At 48.0% G+C, this 20,766-nt stretch overlaps 1 protein-coding gene and 1 long non-coding RNA gene across 3 annotated transcripts; one reads left to right on the top strand and one right to left on the bottom strand.

Annotated features, from left to right (window-relative positions):
• The first annotated feature begins 715 nt into the window (after window positions 1-715).
• On the top strand, window positions 716-19,845 carry Bspry (B-box and SPRY domain containing). Of its 2 annotated transcripts, XM_052176586.1 has the most exons (7): window positions 716-1,095; window positions 4,753-4,851; window positions 8,568-8,798; window positions 10,327-10,352; window positions 17,002-17,126; window positions 18,292-18,865; window positions 19,302-19,845. In XM_052176586.1, exons 1-7 carry the CDS (start codon window positions 766-768, stop codon window positions 19,462-19,464), a joined length of 1,548 nt encoding a protein of 515 aa, XP_052032546.1. In that variant the 5' UTR covers window positions 716-765; the 3' UTR covers window positions 19,465-19,845. The 2 variants fall into 2 exon arrangements, with proteins under 2 accessions (XP_052032546.1, XP_052032545.1); XM_052176585.1 differs by having other exon boundaries at window positions 18,292-19,413.
• On the bottom strand, window positions 9,770-16,884 carry LOC127680853 (uncharacterized). The gene is made up of 2 exons (XR_007977022.1): window positions 16,286-16,884; window positions 9,770-10,950 (listed from the first exon to the last, which is right to left on the bottom strand). It is a non-coding gene; the product is annotated as an uncharacterized LOC127680853 (long non-coding RNA).
• Window positions 19,846-20,766: the final 921 nt, after the last annotated feature.

Here is a 20,766-nt window from a genome sequence, read left to right on the forward strand (position 1 = left end):
AGCAGCTGCGTGCATGACAATGTTCATACTTTTCTGATTTGTTATAGTCTTTTTTGCTTTGTTTTGTTTTAAAACTGTCTCCCTCTGTAGTGCTGGCCGGCCTGGAACTCGCTATGTAAACCAGGCTGCCTCTAACTCACAGAGGTCCTTCAGCTTCTGCCTCTCTAGTGTTCAGACTAACGGCGTGTGCCACCACTCACAGCTTGTATTTTGAATTTATGTGTCTTTGAGACAAAGTCTTACATAGCCCAGGCTGACCTCAAACTTTGTATGTTCAAGGATGATCTGGAACTCCTGATCTTCCCAAGTGCTGGGATTACAGATTTGTGTCACCATAACTGACTCATTTCAGATGCTTTCATTTATCTACTCCTCAACCGAAGTATGTGAGAGAGATCATCTCAACCTCCCTTTAAGAGTCAAGCAGAACTGAGAAACAAGCCTGTATTTAAGACACAGGCCTAAAGCTGCCTCTCAAAAACGCTGTTAAATAATGCATTTAGCAAAAAATCTGACACTCCGTAATTGCTCACTAAAGATTTATATAGCCCCGAGAATGTCAGTTGTTAGTTGTTTGTTTTAAAAACTCACACAACTTAATCGTTCAAAGAACCCACAGCCTTACAGATGCAGGCTGGACCGGTGTGGTGTGGGTCAGCGTGCGGGCGCAGCCTGGGAGGGGCGAAGTCAGAGAGGGCGTGGCCTGGAAGGGCCACTCCCCCGGCACCTGCGACAGGTGGAGCGCGCGGCCTCCGGCACTCGGCCATGTCCGCGGTGTCCGCGGATGTCTCCGGGACCGAGTCCGGGTCGGAGTCCGGACCGGAGTCCGGGTCGGAGCCCGGGCCGAAGCCGGGGCCGGAGCCCGGACCGAAGCCGGGGCCGGAGCCCGGACCGAAACCGGGGCCGGGACCCGAACAGAGGAGGGAACTGAGGCAGGGGTCCGAGCCAAGCCAGTTGTGCCCCGAGCACTGCGAGCCTCTGAGCTGGTTCTGTCTCTCGGAGCGACGGCCGGTATGCGCCACCTGCGCCGGGTTTGGCGGTCGCTGTCACCGGCACCGCATCCGCCGGGCGGAGGAGCACGCCGAGGAGTTGAGAGTGAGTGGGCCGGGAACTAGGGTGGGTCTTTTTTTGGGGGAGGGGGGAAACTGACAGGGACCAGCCCCCTCCCCCCCAGGGGAGAGTGGCTTCTCTGTGGCTTCTTTTGCTGAAGGAGGTGGTTAAAGGCGTGACCTCTGGAGTAAACTGGATCCGAGTTTGAATCCTGCCCCCTCCCTGTGAGTCACGGATCCAAGCTTGGTGTCGTTCATCTGTAGTTTCTTGGCATTCATAATACCACGTGCTTGTTATAGCTGACCTCGTAAAAACGTAGTCCCTCCTAACCCCTTGACTTAGCGTCACCCCTCAGGTTTCCTGGTGGGGCATCTAGTTCCCTTACGACCTGGCCTGACTTGAATTGAAGTGACAGATCAGGTGGGAGACTAGCAGGGCACTCTATCTCCTAAGGCTTCCTCACCCGTGTGGTTCCGTGTGGCTCTAGGCTGGTCATTTTCCTGTTACACCCCGATCCTTTTCCCTGAACTGACTGCTGAGATTGGAGGCCAAGTCACCTTGGTGCTGCAGTCTTTCCTTCATCCTAGTGGCCCCTGGGGAACTCCTTGCAATTTGATTAAATGGTTTAATTCTCCCAACCCACCCTGGCTTTGAGCCCTGCTGTGCACTGAGAGCTGTCGCTGGGGATATCACCTACTCAAACCAGATTGTAATAAACACACCTTCCTGGAAACTGGGGCCAGTGGAGTTCAGTTACTCCGGGATGGTGATAATAGACTTGGGAAAAGTTGATATAAATCAGCTTGCATCATGGGTAAGGATTTTACAAATTCCTAAGGACTTAGATATTTATCATCGCGTTCCATCCTGGCTGAAGCATGGGTTTTTCAGATGAGGAAAGGGGGGCCTACAGGAGGATGGTAACTCCTCCCACACTCATGATATTCAGGGTTTAAGAGGGGGAGATACATTGACTGGGCAAGAGGAAACCACTTTATGATCTCAGTGGTTATGAAGAGGAAGTGACCTAATGGAAAACCTTGAAAAGTAGCCTTCACGCCTATGAGTGGTGGGAGGAGTGAAAGCCGGGGCAGGATAGCGAGCTCGGGGTGCTCTGTCCCAGGTGCCTTCCCTGGGCACCCTAAGTCCTAACGCCTGGCCTTGGCGCAAGGGAAGTGAGTCTTGTCTGTCTTTCTGCTTTAGAGATTTTTTTTTTTTAAAATGCTGCGTTTAACCAGAGCCTCATGTGTTTAGATCACTGAGCTGCATGCCCAGCCCTAGAGTTTACAATGCCTTCAGCACACTCCCCCATCCCTCCATCCTGTAGAGAAATTGCCTCTGGAGCATAATCACTACTGACCTGGACAAAATAGGACCGGTTCAACTTCTCATAGCTTCTGGATTTATGCCTTAAAGCTAGCTAGAAGCTAGACTCAAGGTAGGACCAGCCTAGGTGCCCATTAGCGGATGAGTGGATAAGAGAAATGTGAACATATTCACAGACATACGTGCACTGGAGTACTGTTCCCTAACATACGTGCACTGGAGCACTGTTCCCTAACATACGTGCACTGGAGCACTGTTCCCTAATACAGAAGGAGGAAGTGATTGGGAGGAAGATGGTTAGACTGGAGACCTCCATGCTAAGAGAAACAAGCCCGATTCAGAAAGACAGCTGTCACATGTTTTCTCCCATATGGGGAACCTAGACACAAGCCATAAAAGGACACCGTGAGCTGGGTGAGATGGCATACTCCTGTACTAGCAACGCAGAGGGATGGCGTTTGAGGCCAGGTGGATTTCATAATGAGGCCTCGCCTTAAATAAATAAATTTTAAAAAGCTAGCTGTGATAGCTTTAGTCTGAGCACTTGGGAGGTAGAGGCAGGAGGATCTCTGAGAGTTCAAGGCCAACCTGGTCTACAGAGTGAGTTCTGGGACAGACAACAAGAGTTGTACAGAGAAACCCTGTCTCAAGAAAGAAAGAGATGAAACTTAGAAGGCGGGCCATTTAAAGAAGAGAGGATCGGGGCTGGGGGAGGGGATCATGAATGAATGAAGGGCGTAATAGAAGAACAGTTGCAGCAACACAGTCTATAGAGGTAGTGCACAGTCATAAAACATTTGTTAAAGAAAAAGGGGGAGATGCTAAGCTCAATTCTCTCAGTCCCTGGGACATGATCATACTCACTGGCTGGTGGAAGGGTTTGGGAGAGTTTTCTAGAAGAGGTAACTGGACTGCCTTGGGGCAGATGGTACTGAGTGCCATTCTTAGGGGGCAGTAATGGAGGGATGCTGCTTGGAAGAGTGCCCGCTATTTTCTCCTGTCTAACCATGTCTCCTAGAGTGACACTTGACCATCTGTCTCAGCTTCCTCATTTCTAAACCTCTGTCTGTTCCTTCACAGTTGACACTAGTGACTTTGGGAACTAACAACCTTGTGGTCAAGGCCATGAGTGTTCATCATTAATAAATATGTATTATAGTTTTAATTGTAATTTATTAGAGTATAATATTTATCAATATTAAGTTACATTTATGTGCAGGAACTCCCCTCTGGAGGGTAAGTCGGAGGTCAGAGTGTGGTGCATATACTGCAGTAGCAGGAGACAGAAATCCATACAAAAGTAAATGCACCATAGGTTGTCAGTTGTAAGCAAGAGAAACAAAACAGAGTGAAGGGAGAGGTGAGTCGGGCCGCCCTCTCTGAGGACGTGGCTTATGAGTGGATCCAGGGAGCAAGGCAATCAGGGGGAAACTGAAGGACGAAGGAACAGCCCAGAGCCCGAGGCTGGGTAAAGCTGGTGTTTTTGAGGAGCGGAAGGTTAGTGTGAAGTAGGAGGTGGCACAGGAGTCAGAGTTGTGCCAGGTAGGGCCTGTTGGCCAAGAGACTGGTTCCCACTGTGACTGAATTGAAAAAATGACTGGGAGGCTTTGAGCGGACACAGCCAGTACAGACAGCCTCAGGAAAAACGGCTGTGGTAATGGGAGGCCTGAAGGCTGACAAAGGAGGCCCAACTCTGGGTTCAGAAAGGATTCCTCTCAGGTGGTGACCGTCTGGATCGAATAACAGAAGTAGAAGTAGTCAGTCATGAGGAGAGGAGGAAGGAAATTGGAGACAAACCATCAAGTCCCAAGTATCTTTGAAACAGGTTTTCTCTGTGTAGCATTATCTATCCCAGAACTCAATCTGTAGACCAGGCTGGCCTCGAACTCTCAGAGATCTGCCTGCCTCTGCCTCTTAAGTGCTGGATTGAAGGCATGTACCTTTTATTTATTTATTATATGTTAAGTACACTGTAGCTGTCTTCAGACACTCCAGAAGAGGATGTCACATCTCATTATGGATGGTTGTGATCCACCATGTGGTTGCTGGGATTTGAACTCAGGACCTTCGGAAGAGCAGTCAGTGCTCTTAGCTGCTGAGCTGTCTTGCCAGCCCCAGACCCTAGTGTCTTTATGGTTCCAAATGACTTACTGGAATGGGGAGTCCAGCATTAGTGATCTGAAGGAAAGACCTAATAGAAATATGTGGGATCCTGGACATAAAATTTTGTGGGTAGCATTGTCTTTAATAATGATGATATCTGGATTTGGACCAAGGGAGTGTGTGATTAAGGTCAGAGTGAAAAGAAAATGTCACTCAGTGAGGGAGTGGCCCATATGTATGAATAAAGACGCTATGCTGTTATCTGTGTTGCAGAACAAGATTGTGGACCAGTGTGAGAGGCTGCAGTTACAGAGTGCTGGCATCACCAAGTATATGGCCGAGGTCCTGCAGGGGAAGAACCAGAAAGCAGTGGTAATTCTTCCTCTCTCTCCACACGGTGCCTCCTCCTAGGATAAGAGCCTAGCCCACGCAAGGATCCCTTTCCTAACTTACAGCCTCATTGTGGCACTGGTGGAGGGGGCTGACTCTCTCCTTTACTGCACAGGCTACAGACTAGGAAGCAGTGTTCTCCGTAGCTTCGGGTTAGACCGTCAAAAAGATTAGTACCTTTCTTTACACAAAACGTTTAGATTTATTTATTTACTTTATGTGTATGATTGTTTTGCTTGCATGTATGTCTGTGGGCTATGTATGTGCAAGGCACCCTTGGAAGGGGCATTGTATCACTTAGTACTGAAGTTAGAGATTGCTGTGAGCCACTATGTGGGTCCTGGGAAACGACTCCAGATCTTCTGCAAGATCAACAAGTGCTCTTAGCCACCTGGCCATATCTCCAGCCCCATACTTATATCTTTCAATATGGACTTATTTTGTGAACATCCCTAGAATTATGAAATCCCTTAGTCACTTTTACATGGATTCTTTTATTTATTTATTTATTTATTTATTTATTTACTTATTTATTTATTTATTTATTTATTAACCAGTCTGAAGCATTGAACCCAGGGTCATGTGCATGTTGGGAAAATGCTCTACCATTGAGATACATCTCCAGTTCTTTTGAGATATTCTTTTATTTTGTTTATCGAAACAGCGTTTCATGTACCCTACACTGGCCTGGAACTTGCTAGATAGCCAGGAACTGCTGATCTTCTGCTTGCGTCCCCAGAGAGCTGAGATCACAGACAGGTGCCTCTATGTCAGGACTCTCTGAAGTGCTCTTACAACAGTTTTAGGCAGTAGGTAGCAGTAAGCATCCCTGTTTGACATGGGGAAGTCAGTCTTTGAGAAGTCCCGTGGAGTTGGCCCAGGCCCCGCTGCCTCGCCACCGGCCTCAGTTCTACTCCCTGGATCCTCTCCCTCTGGCCACTGCTTGGGCTGTACTGCATGGCTGGTCCTTCTTTCAATTCCACTCTTGTGCCTCCTCTCAAGTGTGTCCTTCAGGTGAGGGCCCCGTGAATTTCTTTTTGCACATCCCCTAACCCTCCTCCACATGTACATATAGCATACAGGATAAGTTTGGCGCGGCTTTAGTCAAGTCTCTTTTAAGTGCATAAGCTAAACTGCTATGAACAAATAGAGAATGTCTCAGACGCTAAAGGGACCAGGGAGCAGTGAGCAGTTCAACTGGTCCGTGTTCATCTCCACTTCTGTTTTCAGGATGATCTTGATTTCTCTACTCAGTCTGTCTTTCTCTCTTTTTATTTTCTTGTCCTCTGCACTGGCTAAAGCTTCAGTATAATATAGACGAGAAGCTACAGTAGTAGCTCCTGGCTGTAAGCGGGGAAACTTCTGACACTTCCCCTTTCCTATTTATTTAACAAATCCTCACTGAGCACCTCCACGTATCGGGCACCGCTGGCCTGTGTGCTGGGCCTTCCACAATGAACAAACATGAAAATACCTGTTTTCTTCAATGCTACGTATCTGTCAGTAGAGATGGACAATGAAGAATGAGGCATATGTTATGTCAGAGAGTAATCCGTTCTTTGAGGGAGATGTAACTAGGAAGGCTGACAACGTGTCTGAGGACAGGTTCTGTTTGCTAAGGGATGCTCTCAGTGCTGGGGCTGGCAAGATGGCTCAGCAGGAAAACTGCTTGCTGCAAAAGCCGGATCACCTGACTTTGTTCCCTGGAGCCCACATAAAGCTAGGAGAGGACTACTTCTACAAAGTTGTCTTCTCACCATGGTGTGCACACCCATCTTCGTGTGCACTTGCGCGCGCACACACCACAGTAAATTAAAGTTCTAAGGAAATAAGGTTTATATTTGCTCGGAAACCTAAGAGATGGAATAGTGAACCACACACCTGAGGGAAGAGTATGCAGAGAGGTTAGCAAGTGCCTCCTGGGCGGGCAGGAGGGCGCCTGACCTGCTGGGGCAGTAGAGTCCTGTGAGGCTGGAGCAGTGTGAATGCGTCAGACGCAGGGAGAAGTAAAATCAGAGCTGCAAGAGGTCCAGGGAGAACTGGGGTCAGAGAAGCCAAAGGCTCAGGGCGAAGCTGGTCTCATCCTCTTGATCACAGAAGAGCTCGCTTCATTACAGGTAAAGAGAAGCCTCTGAAAGGCTTTAAAAAACAAAAATAAAATAAAAAAAAGAACAGAGTAAGGTGAAAGACTTAAGTTTAGGGCATGGGAGTGACTCAGCAGTTAAGAGCACTTCCTGCTCTTCCAGAGAACCTGAGTTTGGTTGCTTATTAGCACCTACTTTGGGTAGCTGGAGATCCAACATGCATGTGGCGCACACACACACACACACACACACACACACACACGGGGGGGGGGGGGGGAGCGGGGGGGGGGGGGGGGGAAGGAGAGGGAGAGGGAGTGGTGGGACAGAAAAATTGAAGCTTCAGTTTTAAAAAAAAACTCCCTTGCATCTAGAGTAGGAAAACTGAAGGCAGCTAGAGTGAAGGCCAGGAGACCAACTAGGAAGCAGCTATAACAATACAAATGAAGTCAGTGTGCTTCAGACTCAGGTGAGTTTCCCTGGTATTCTAAGCTCTTCTGACCTCTGCAGTGAGTAGATCGTGGGTCTGTTTCTTCTATAAAACAGAGGTGACCACTCCTTACACTGTACAAAGCAAGTCTTCAGAGTCAGGGCCCAGGGAAGCAACTGGCTGTCCTTGGCCTTCTGACACAACGAAGGCAGCACTACCCTGACTCATCTGGCAAGAGTCCATGTGCAGGTGCTTTATGCCACAAATGGAGGACTGGTCACCTGGCATAGCGCTAGACTGACAGAATGGGCTTCTGGTCCCACTTCTGCCACTGGCTCCCTATATCAGAGTTAGCTAGAGATCTTCCCGAGGGCAGCCGAAGTGCCCCACTCAGTTACTGAGTCCATGTCTGAGGTACCTACTGCATGCCAGACCCTGCCCACTGGGAGTGAGAAGATGGCACTCATTACTGTCTTAACTGAGAATTTTCTTCCTAGCCCCTCCAGGGAACATAAAAACTCCCCCTTAGGGCCAGCTGGGATGAACAAGCCTTAGGGGGTGATATGATCTTGGCCCTTGGGTGGGGTGAAATTTCAACTGGAACCTGGTTGGTTCTGGTTGATATGAGTGTCTCTTAGCCAGGCAGTAGTGTCGCACGCCTTTAATCCTAGCTCTTGGGAGGCAGAGGCAGGTGGATTTCTAAGTTCGAGGCCAACCTGGTCTACAGAGTGAGTTCCAGGACAGCCAGGGCTACACAGGGAAACCCTGTCTCAGAAAACAAAAAAACAAAAAACAAAAAACAAACAAACAAAAAAGAGTGTCTCTTTAAGGCCCTTCTGCCCTGTGACCGCTATGGTTCACTCACCTTTGTCCCATGGCCACCATGTTTCGAACTGTGAGATAAGCAGGCAATTCTAGTTGATGTCTAAGCCCTGTCTGCCTTTTCTACTGTGGCCAAGACCTTCTGAGACATGGTCTAGATGTTTAGATCTCAAGTTTCTCCCTCTTAAAGCACACTCAGGAAGTCTACATGCTGGATGTCAGAGTAAGTGGCTTGAGTACCTTCACTATTCTTACTCTGCCCATGGCGACACTGTCAGTTTAGCCTTCTTTTCCCTAAGTCCAGATCCTTTTGCTTATGGGTGGGGCTTTGCCAGGACCCGACTCTTCATTTTATCCCTTGCCAGATCACGGCTAGTGCATCGAGGGACCTGGTCATCCAGAGGTTGAGTTTGGTGAGGAACCTGTGTGAGAGTGAGGAACAGCGATTACTGGAACAGGTACACGGCGAAGAGGAGCGAGCCCACCAGAGTATCCTGACTCAGCGGGCACACTGGGCTGACGCACTCCAGAAGCTGGACACCCTCCGCACCAGCATGGTGGACATGCTCACCCACCTGAATGACCTCCAGCTGATAGTAAGTCAGGAGAGGGTGAGGGCGCAAGAGGTGGGCCAGGTCTCCCCCCCACCTCACCCCCAATCCCCCATCTCCCCCATATGTGAAGAGCTTGAGAATGTCTGTGGGCGGGATGGCGACTGGCCTTTGGGGACCTGGATGGAAGACGATGCTTTTTCACCAGACTTCGAAGCTCCTTCTATCTATGCATTTCCTCAGCAAAGAACCCAGCTAAGTCAGCTCTCCCAAAAGCCCCCACCACTGACATCTGAAAGCCCTTGGCATTGATCAGATTCCACATCTCCACTATCCCTAAGTGCTGTCTGATCATCCTGGTCTGTCTTCAACAAGAATCCTGTTAGGTAGGCTTAGCCAGGATTCCCCCTCGCCCTCAGTGTTTCCTCTCTCTGACTTTCCACCCACTGAGCCCATCCTGCTCCATGGCTATCAATCAATTCCCATGCTGTATTCAGAGCTGAACTCAATCTCTCTCTCATTCACTGCAAGGGCCCTGTGCAGTGCTCCCTATATCTATCTTTACTCTATGTTCAAGTACATATCATTGGCTCATTCCATTTTTAATATGAGGCAGGGGAATATAATTATCTGAGTGTTTTGGCACCATGTAACAACATACTTTCAATGTCAATCAAGTGCTTGTTGAGTGCATAAGTTGTTGTGTACTGGGGCAGAGTTATAGGACACAGCTGCAGTTGCTCCCAGCCCTACCCAAGAGACAAACACTGACAAGTCACTGTAGTAGAGGAATACCTTGGAGGCCAGGTCAACCCCAAGGCAAGTTGAGTGGATCATAGACAGCTTCCTGGATGAAGTAACTCAGAAGTAAAAAGTACTCAGGTACAGGGAATTGGGGAGATGAAGAAAGTTTGGAAGTACACAGGAAGAAGGCCGTGCTAGGCACAGACAAGGGCACCAATGTAAAAAATACAGACTTGTATTCCCAGACATAAGCACAATTAATACTCAGTGTGTTGCTTTTCAAAGTACTTTATAGATATGGAGATGCCTCCAGTTTTGAGGGGACATTGAAACATCTGAGTAACACTGCAGAATGGAGTGGAATGCAGAACAACCAGCCAGCCCCTGCCTTTCAAGTAGGGCAGTGGTGGAGACTGTCCTAGATTCTGCATTCATTCAGCACCAGCTTCCAGGCGAGGGCACATTCCGTCCTGGCCACCGGGATAGTCACCATAATGGATTCAGAAAGCCAACAGCAATCCAGGAGCCTATAATCTCCATGGGGGGTTGGGGGGGCAGTGGGGAGCTGAGTCTATAGAGGATGGTCCTGAAGTGGGGATGAGGGGAACCGGGAATGCCTCAGGGTAGATGGCAATGGGTGATCCATTCTTTGTGTGTGTTGGGAGGGCAGAGGAGCTTGTGAGTATGTGAGAGATAGCAACCCAGAAAGCTTTGTGCTTGGTCTTTGCTGTAGAGTCTGCATCTACACAGTTGTATGCAGTGAAGCATGTTCGGGTCTTGTCCACTTGCTGGAGTGCAGCCAGCCTGACCTTGCTTTCTTCTCTTACAGCAGAAGGAGCAGGAGATTTTTGAGAGGTAAGTGGCCGTATGATTTGCTTAGGCAGTTCCTGAGACCTCCCTTCCCCATTTCTTCTCCCAAGGCCATTGCATCCCAGGCATGCAGTTGAGCAACTTCCTAGAGCTGGCTCCAAGATCGTCCCCTGACCCTTACCCGCCACGGTTGCTTTAGGTCCATATGGAAAGGCAGTGAAACAAATGTTTATTTGCCATGTTCTTGCCTTGGGCTCTCCTAAGCTTACCCTACTTCAGCTGTGGTTACCATGGATAAGAATGCTAAGGCCCAGAAAGGGCAGAGAGCTTGCTAAGACCCATAACTGGGGCCTGGAGTCCCCGGATACCTTCTACCTTCCTTTATGCAGTGAAAGACTCTTCAAGACTTAAGTCTTCATTCACACTCAAATGCTCTATCTTAATTGTTCCATAAAAGAATTTCAACAGGTCCCAAAAGTATTAAAAGGTTGGGTATTAAAAGGTTGAGAGGCTGCGGCCTGAAGAAATGACCAAGTGGATAGAATTTGTCAGGCAAGGTGATTAGTCATCTTTCTATGATTGTTGCTTTGTAGTTCAGTGCTTTGGCTAGCTTGTACAAGGTCCTGGTTCAATTCCTGCCCCTCTAAAAAAGAGAAAGAAATTGAAAGTTAAAGGGGAATCTTCATCAACTCTTCCCAGTCTCATTTCCCTGGAGATATGGTTGGTTTCAAAGATGTAAATGTATTTATTTAGCTACTTAATTATTTTAGGTGCATGCATGTATGGGTGCATGTGGGTGTGCCATGACTCATGTGTGGAGGTCAGAAGACAACTTGGAGGAGTTGATTCTCTCCTTCCACCATATGAGCACTGAACTCAGGCTGACAAGCTTTGTGGCAAGCGCCTTTACCCACTGAGTCTGCTCACCAGTCTTTTTGTTTGTTTTGTTTTGTTTTGTTTTGTTTGTTTTTTGGACTTGGTTTTTTGTCGAGACAGGGTTTCTCTGTATAGCCCTGGCTGTCCTGGAACTCACTCTGTAGACCAGGCTGGCCTCAAACTCAGAAATCCGCCTGCCTCTGCCTCCCAGAGTACTGGGATTACAGGCGTGCGCCACCACCGCCCGGCTGCTCACCAGTCTTAAATGTGGAATTTCAGATGTTCCTTTGTGTGTGTGTGTGTGTGTGTGTGTGTGTGTGTGTTTGTGTGTGTGTTTGTGTGTGTGTGGTGTGTCCTTTTTTGCTTCCTTTTAACAATATCTACTTTTAAATGAACACAGATGGGATCATTTTACACCCATTGTTCTACTTGTTAGTAGCTATTTTAGAAAAAAAAGTTCTATATCAGTAAATTTAGATTTCCTTTCTTCCTCCCTCCCTTTCTCCCTCTCTCCCTCTCTTTCTTCCTTTTATTTTTAAGAAGGACCTCACTATTTAATACTGACTGGCTTCGAACTCTCTGGCCTCAGATTCACAGAGGTCACGTGCCTCTGCCTCCTGTGTGCTGAGACTGTAGGCATGTACTATGACATTCAAGTACCTCACTTTTTGAAAGTCTGTGAAGAATTCCAGTGAGAATGTCAGTCCCTACACCAAACTCTTTCTCTGATAAAAACAGATTCTATTAGATTTAGTTATTCTATTTTATGCATATGACTGTTTTCATAGGCACTTGTGCCTGATGCCTCTGAAGGTCAGGAGAGGGCAACAGATCCCCTGGAACTGGAGTTGTGGGTGATTGTGAACCATCTTGTGAGTGCTAGGAATCAAACCTGCACCCTCTACAAGCATAGCAAGTTCTCTTATCCTCTGAGCCATCTCTCCAGCTTGCTCTCTCAGAATGTGACTGTGTTTATGGTGCTGGGGATCCAACTCAGAGCCTCCCACATGTTAGGTAAGTTTCGTCTTTTGCTTTTATTTTTGAAACACAATCTCATTTAGCCCAGGGTAGCCTAGAAATCTGGGTTCTCCCTCTGCTTCCCTAGCGCTGAGATTACAGGCTTTAGCCACCCATCCCTTTAATGCAAGTGTGACTGCTTCCCTAACAGAGCACCCGCTTCCCCAGCAGAGCAGCAGAGCGCCCCACACTTCTCATTCTGCTCATCTCTGCCACTGTCTTCCTTTACCACAGTATATCCTTAGTACGAAGCAAGCTTGACTTTTTAATAAAATCTCCTCTCTAATTTTTCAGCCTTTGAACTGTTTCAAGCTTATAGAAAAGTTGCCGAAGTGGCACAATGAGCTTTGCATGAGTCATGTTCTGCCGTGGAGTCTCTGACACGGTGGCTCTGTCTGTCCGTGTGTGACTCTCACGCGCCATCACTCACCATCCCTCAGTCATAGTGTACATAGACAGACTTTTTTTTTCTGACCTATCTTATGATATATTGCAGCGAACATAAGTTTTTGTCTCTAAATACTTCAATATAGCTCCTAAAAACAAAAACACTTTGTGAGAAACCTACGAGAGGTGCTTTCTGTGTATGTCTCCTCTGACCTTCTAGACTTTTACTCCAAGAGTTTACATCCATTGTTAATTTCTTCCTGAGTTAGTCATTTATTTGCTTAGTTATTCCCTCTCTTAGAATCAGTGCCACTCACAGATTATGATTGTACCAGATGTGTGATAGCCATCACTGCTGTTGTGGTGATTTTGATATTCAGAGTGCCCCGCATTTGACCTGTAGAAATGGGCTTGTCTACTAGACAAGTCTTCTCTGAGCATTTCTTATTGTGGCACAAAAAGGCTGCAGGAAGGCTGGAGAACCGGCTCAGCAGACCTTATTCTTCTTGTAGAGGACCTGGGATGGGTTCCCAGTACCCCCATCGTGGCTCACACCCATAATTTGATATCTTCTTCTGACCTCTTTAGATACCAGACACATACACGGTGCACATATATACATGCAAGCAAAACAGTCATACACATAAATCTAAAAGGTACTTAATTTTTTAAAAATTTCTATATTTTTATCTCATGTGTATTGATTTTTTGGCCTATGTATGTCTGTGATGGTGTCATGAGTTGCCATGTGGGTGCTTGAAATTGAATCTGGTTCTTTGGAAGAGCAGTCTGCCCTCCCTAAAAAAGTGTTCTTTAAAAAACTGTCCCTGAAGCCGGGTGGTGGTGGCGCACACCTTTAATGCCAGCACTTGGGAGGAAGAGGAAGGTGGATTTCTGAGTTCGAGGCCAGCCTGGGCTACAGAGTGAGTTCCAGGCCAGCCAGGGCTACACAGAGAAACCCTGTCTCCAAAAAACAAAAAAAAAAAGGGGAAAAAAGCTGTCCCTGGCTCAGTTGGGTTTTCCCTGCCCATTTTCCATTTTTTTTTTTGTTTTTGTTTGTTTGTTTGTTTGTTTTTTCTTTTTTCTTTTTTTTCAAGACAAGGTTTCTCTGTATAGCCCTGGATGTCCTGAAATTCACTCTGTAGACCATGCTGGCCTCGAACTCAGAAATCTGCCTGCCTCTACCTCCCAAGTACTGGTACTAAAGGCGTGTGCCACCATTGCTGGCTCCTGGTACCAGTTTTTCCCCAGGGGTCTTATACCCATTTTTAGTAGGATAAGATCTGTCAAGGCTAAGATAAGACATTAAGTGTTCTCACTGATACTAACATGTCATTGTACCAGGCCTTTAACCAGAGCTTGGGCATATGTGGAACTTCATATGCATGATTCCGGCCTAACAGCAGTATTTAGCCTTTGCCTGTCCCCTATTCTATATTTGTATCTTACCTGTAATAACCCTGGCTCCCAAGCTGGGCCTGGTGGTGCACAACTTTAATCCCAGCACTTAGGATGCAGAGACAAACAGATCTCTGTAAGTTCAAGGCCAGCCTGTTCTACACAGAGAGTTCCAGGACAGGGCTACATAGAGAAATCCTGTCTCAAAAAACTATCACTACTACCACCACCAAAAATAATAAATAAAATTAAATAAAATAAAAAAGAACCCCTGCTCCCATTAGGCCAATAGCTGTCGGTATCGTTTGCTCAGTCCTCCAGCACACATACTGTTGAATTGCTGAGTCCACACTTCCTCCACTGAAGATTTGTGTGTAGTGCTTTGTGCTCTAACCGAGGTTATTCTTGCCCAAGGGCCGTTGTCTGACCCATTAGATGGAATCTCACGTATCTAATGAGAAATGCTTTTGTTGTCTCTGGTGTTTCTACATCCATGGTGGCAGGCCTCAGCTCTTGCCTGAGCGTGGCAACAAGTCCTCACTGCATGGATGGGATGTTCTGACTCCAGCCCGGCCTTGCTATATCCAGGTCCCACCGTACCTTGGGACCATGACTTTTGTGTTCTGTACCATTCAGTGGCTGGAGCAGGTGGCTCCCTGTTGACTTCAGTCCATGTGTGGGCTCAGCCTGTCTTAGAATGGCTGCTTGGTCGCTGACCCTGGCTCCTCCTTGTCTCCACCTGTTAACTGAGGCTTCTCCGCAGAGAGCTGCTGTGGTTTGAGAGCACAGGCTCTCTCTTGTTCTGGCCACAAAGAGCCTTTGTCACCAGGGCCCATTGTCAGCATTTGTAAGGCTCTTCTCATCCCAGGACAGTCAGTGACAGTCTCTGAGAGACCTTGTGTGCATCAGACAAGTGCTGCTGAGTGACTTCAGGCCATCTTCAGAATTAGAGGTAGTAGGAAGGTCTTTCTGAGAAGCCGGCTTGGAGGACTGCAAACTGTTGCACACATTTCCGCTCCACTTTTTCTCCCTCTGAGATTTCATTTCATGTCAAGGAGAAACAATGTCTTGAATGGTGCTGGCACTCCGACCTGAGTTTGCTCTATTTTTATAAGGAAGCAGAACTTGAGTACAACTCCCATTTTCCTGCTAAGTGCCTTGTATAAGGCTCTGTTCCTGTGTCAGGTAAGATAACCACTACCTTCCTGTCTTAGTCAGGGTTTCTATTCCTGCACAAACATCATGACCAAGAAGCAAGTTGGGGAGGAAAGGGTTTATTGAGCTTACACTTCCATGTTGCAGTTCATCACTAAAGGAAGTCAGGACTAGAACTCAAGCAGGTCAGGAAGCAGGAGCTGATGCAGAGGCCATGGAAGGATGTTTCTTACTGGCTTGCTTCCCCTGGCTTGCTCAGCCTGCTCTCTTATAGAACCCAAGAGCACCAGCCCAAAGGTGGTACCGCCCAAAAGGGGTCCTCCCCACTTAATCACTAATTGAGAAAATGCCCCACAGCTGGATCTCATGGAGGCACTTCCCCAACTGAAGCTCCTTTCTTTGTGATCACTTCAGCCTGTGTCAAGTTGACACACAAAACTAGCCAGTACACTTCCCTTCACAGCCAAATCTAAGTGATCACATAAAGAAACAGTAAACAGAGGCCAAACAGCTGGGTAGATGGCAGCCTGTCCTAAGGCATTCCCTTCTTTACATTTTTGTTTTTAATATTTATCTTGTTGTATAAGATATCTTGTTGAATATCTATCTATAGATAGATATAGACATAGACAGATACAGATACAGATAGATATATAGATATAGAGATAGATATAGAGATAGAGATAGAGATATATGCACCACATATGGACAGGAGCCTGAAGATATCAGAACAGAGTGGCATTGGATCTCCTGGAACTGGAGTTATAGAAGGTTGTGAGCTGCCACGTGGTTAGGTTTTCTGTGTGTGTGTGTATGTGTGTGCGTGTGTGTATGTATGTTATGTCTACATGCATGCTTCCATGTTTGTGTGTAAACACCATTGTGCATGTGCCATGGTATGCATATGGAGGTCAGAGAACAATCTCAGATGCTTGTCCTTGCCTCCCTTCGTGTCTGCGATAGGGTCTCTTCGTTGGTAGCCATGGCTACGCCAGGCTAGTGGGTGGTCCTCGAGCTTCCTATCCCCACTCCCATCGTACCTAGAAGCACGGGGCTGTGGGTGCGATCTAGCGCTCCAAGCTTTCCACGGGCTCTGCTCTGCGCATTCAGCCTCTGGCTCACACCTTGTCCTGCGGGTGCCTTACCTGCTGAGTTAGCTCCCCAGCTCCCAGCCGTCCCTCTTGATGACGAGATGTCCTAGTCGTGTGATCCTCAGGGAGGGGTGTTGTGTTTAAGAGCTGAGGAGTGGCTGGATCTTTGGACTAAACCAGAGAAACAGTTACCGTTCGTTGCAGTGGCTTTAGGAGGAAGTGAAATGATTTCTAGATAGTGTAATAGAGAAGTGTTTTCACACAGCAGATCCTGAGACCCAGCTCTTCTTCTGGCTCTGCTTGTCAGGGCACTCCTGAGTCACCCACGCTCCAGAGCACACTGCCTCCAGTTTCCATGCTTGTGTGTCTCTGTGTTGCTGTGTGCATCTGTCTGCAAGCACGCACAGAGGTTTTCTGACCCCTGGAACTGGAGTAACGGGGGGAGTGAGTCGTGTTGGTGCTGGGAACCTCTGCCAAGGCAGCAGGCACTCTCAACAGCGAGCTCTCTCCAGCTCTGCCACCACTTTTTATACCAGCCTGAGAATGTACTTCCCTAGAAACTGCCTGTCTGCTTTGCTGAAATGAAGGCCCGTTGTGGGGCGGGGATCAGGAAACTCTACTTTCCCTTCCGGCTATACAATCATGGTATTGCCCTACCAAAGGATTTTTTTTTTTTTTTTTACTTTTGTCTTTCTCCCCTCACCTATTTGGAGCTAGATGTGTTTTTCAGAACTTTCCTGAATCTCTCTCTCTTTTTTTTCCTGCATAAGGGCCGAAGAAGCAGAGGGCATTTTGGAGCCCCAGGATTCGGAGAAATTAAGCTTTAACGACAAGTGTGCTTGGAGCCCACTACTGACTCAACTGTGGGCAACATCGGTTATCTGGTCTCTCTCAGGTTAGGAGCTGCAAGAGTCCAACACTGTCTGTCTGCCTGCCTGCCTGCCTGTGTGTGGGGGGCTGGGGGGTGCTGCTGGGTCACACTGGGCAGTGGTGCATGTGTGATGGTAGCTTTGGTAGCCAGTGATGTTGGAAGCAGGCTACTCAGTGGGGCCAAGGCTGAACAGGTGGACTAGATCCTTCCCATGCCTAATCCATTCCCATTCCTCTATGATTAGGTATAGAATCAATTATGTTCCTTTAAGTCATATCCTCCTTACGTCTTGCCTTTCTGCGTCAGCTCTTTACCATCTATTGGAAACCTCAGGTTTCTTTTAAAAAGTAGAGTGACATCCCCCTGAGTCCACCATGAAGCTGCCAGGATTCGCTTCACACACTGTTTAACAAACATTTGCTTAAATGGTGATGTGTGCCTGTAAGCCCAGCACTTACAGGCAGGAAGATTCTGGGTTCAAGGCTACTCTGACTCTCACCCTGTATGAGACCCTGTCTCAAGAACAAAAGAACAACACCTGGTGGTGACTGTGGGCCTGACCCTGTACTGCATACTGGGGCATCCGAGGACATTATCAGATTATCTCTCTTGGAATTCCCCTGAGAATACAGATATTAATTACAAGCACAGGTTGTATGTTGTAGATTCCGGTATCAAATGGTGCTTGGTTTAGTTACCCTGCTTCCTAGTTTCTGTCCTCCACCCTCGGGATATCAGCTCTGGAAGCCACAGGTAGGATCGGCTAGAAAGCAGCACCATATGGGAATGCGAAAACACTGAGTCTTCATTTGACACCACCACCAGCTTGGCATCGAGACTTGGGCCACTCACTTCTCCTTTCTGGTCTTTATTTCTATCAGAGTTTGTAGATAAAGATTTTAGACCAATAGCTACTGTTCTCCTGGCTACAGTTCCTCAGTAAGTATTATATATGAGACACTTAACACATATTATTTTATCTAATCCCCAAGACTACCCTATAAATCCTCTAAGTGGTAAGTCCTACTTGGTGCTTACCTTTAAAGATGAAGAAACTAAAGCTCAGAGAGAGTGAATGGCTTGTCTGCGGTCTCAGCAGGTAGCAGGAAAGCCTTTGACTACTAGTAGGACCAGATTAGGAATGGAGCGGGGAAGGACCTAGTACAACCCTGAGAACTCTCTCTGGCAGGCATGGAGGAGGTGCTCATCGATGAAAGGACTGTCAGCCCCTTATTGCATCTGTCTGAAGACCGAAGGACTCTGACCTTCACTGCCAAGAAGTCCAAGGCCTGCACAGATGACCCAGAACGCTTTGACCACTGGCCCAACGCCCTGGCTGCCACTGCCTTCCAGACTGGGCTCCACGCCTGGATAGTGAACGTTAAACACAGTTGTGCTTATAAAGTGGGTGTGGCCTCGGCTCAGCTGCCCCGAAAGGGTTCTGGCAATGACTGCCGCCTGGGCCACAATGCCTTCTCCTGGGTCTTCTCCCGCTACGACCGAGAATTCTGTTTCTCACACAATGGGCAGCATGAGCCTCTGGCACTACTCCGGTGCCCAGCCCAGCTCGGCATACTGCTGGACCTGCAGGCAGGAGAGCTGGTCTTCTACGATCCTGCCTCAGGGACAGTGCTTCACATCCACCGCGAGGCCTTCCCTCAGAGGCTCCACCCAGTCTTCGCTGTGGCTGACCAGGTCATCTCCATCGCTCACGGACCTCTGGCCGCAGCGAGACCAGATCCACCTCCCCACCACCCTTGCAGGTCAGGCCATGCTTCTCGCTAGTGTCCTTTTCCTGATGTGAGCCGTGCTCCCCATGGGCAGCTTCTGGAGAGATGGGGATCTGGTTCAGCCTCAGACATAACCTTTTGATGTTGGTCATCTGTGGGGATCCTGGTTCTTTTCTCTTGGCCTTAGTCTTCCAAACCCACCATGCTTGCACCCTTCCAAGGGTCTCATTAACCTGTACCTCTGGCCTCCAGCATGGTGGCTTGTGTGCGGCTAGTATAGGACAAGGTACAGTGAGGGGGAAGTGGCTGAGCAGGCAGGTGACTGGTGGCGTAGCAGTTTCTGGAGAAGGACTGCAGTCCCTCAAAGTGCCTTGCTGCAGAGCAGCGTGTACTGAACCTTCCCTAGCCTCTCAGTTCAGTATTTCTTGGTCTTTTCACGATACACCACGTGAAGAGAGTATATTTTTAGCAGACAAAGGACAACCTGCCAGGCTACTGTTGGCCAGCAGACTGTGGTGGGAGTGTGGTGCCCTCCTCCCACATTCTGTCGAGGCGCCAGTGTCCCATCTCCAGCACCCCTGTGCGCAGCACACTCGTCGGCACCTGTCCCAGGCCCTGAGGCCGAGCTCTAGCATGGACCCACGTGTGAGAAGGGTGACAAACACCCCGCCACTGTGCTGCTGGGCACCCTGTTTCATGACTCAGGGTGGAGACCTGCCTGGGCGGAGAGCGGCAAGCAAGAAAAGCTGAGGGCAAAGGGAGCCAGCCTTACTAAATGAATGCGAGCGCCATTAAAGGTTCGAAAGACTCGACTCGGGATGTCTTTGCTGGTAACTGGCTCCATGCTGATTGGGAGCCTTAGGTATATTCTTAGAAATAAGCGGGTCATAGTTTCCCTTAGCATCAAGAGACTGGCGATGTTACTGGAACCAAGGGCAGGTCCTTTGGCCATTTCCTTCATAAGGAGTTCATCTAAGAATAATGGTCTTCTTGTCAGGAGTGGGGCTGAAGCTTGGTGGCAGGGCACTTGGCTAGCATGCCGAAAGCCCTGAGTTCAATCCCAGGATTGCAAACAGAACAGTGAAAACAAAATGGGGTGGTCACTGAGTCTGGCTGGGGGACATTCCCTGCTTTTAGCCCCTTATTACCATGCAGAATGTGGTCTCAGGATGATTGGCTGGGAGATTTTTGGAGAACAGTGTGTGTTCATATGAGTGTGTGTGTTTGTGTGTATGTGTGTGAGTTCTTTCCTTCCAACTCTATGGAGTCCCAGGTCAACCACGGGTTATTATGTTTTGACAAGTGACTTTGTTTATATGTATAGGTGTTTTGTTTACATGTGTGTCTGTGCTCCATGTGTGTGCCTGGAGAGGCCAGCAGAAGACATCAATCCCCTGGAACTGTAGTTGTGAGCTGTCATGTAGGTGCTGAGAATCGAATCCAGGTACTCTGGAAGAGCAGCTAGTGCTCTTAACCATTGGGCTGTCTCTCCAGTGTACCTCTCTATATCCCTCCCTGAGCCATCTTACAGGCCGCCATTTCTGTTTTTTTTTTTTTTTTTAAAGATATTGTTTCACATAGCCCACTCTGCCCTTGAACTTACTATGTAGCCTCCATCTCTAGAATGCTGGGGTTACAGACATGTGCTACTATGCTTTACTATGTAAAGTTGGGGCAGGGTCACTCTACATCTGCCTACTAGAGAGCTTTAAGGTAGAGAATTTAGCAGAGTATGCGATGGACAGCCACAGGCCAACAGTGTCTTCCACTCAAGGATGCAAATGGACAGCATTCCTGCTGAATAGCCCAGCACCCTGACTTTGGACTCATCACAGCCTGAGGGTCCCATGTTGAGAGAGGATTTCTATTTCAACTTCTCTGAGCTTTTTTGACCTTGTGTTTTGCACAGCAGGGTTTCACATCTCCAGTGACAA

This window comes from Apodemus sylvaticus, chromosome 3 (assembly GCF_947179515.1).
Source record: "Apodemus sylvaticus chromosome 3, mApoSyl1.1, whole genome shotgun sequence".
NCBI lineage: Eukaryota > Metazoa > Chordata > Mammalia > Rodentia > Muridae > Apodemus > Apodemus sylvaticus.

What these genes read in the sequence shown, in the direction of transcription:
- Bspry (XM_052176586.1), top strand. Translation starts at nt 766, where the DNA reads ATGTCCGCGGTGTCCGCGGATGTCTCCGGGACCGAGTCCGGGTCGGAG. An exon ending in GGTTATCTGGTCTCTCTCAG is followed by an intron (nt 17,127 to 18,291) that starts GTTAGGAGCTGC and finishes TCTCTCTGGCAG; the next exon opens with GCATGGAGGAGGTGCTCATC. An exon ending in CCTCCCCACCACCCTTGCAG is followed by an intron (nt 18,866 to 19,301) that starts GTCAGGCCATGC and finishes GTATATTTTTAG; the next exon opens with CAGACAAAGGACAACCTGCC.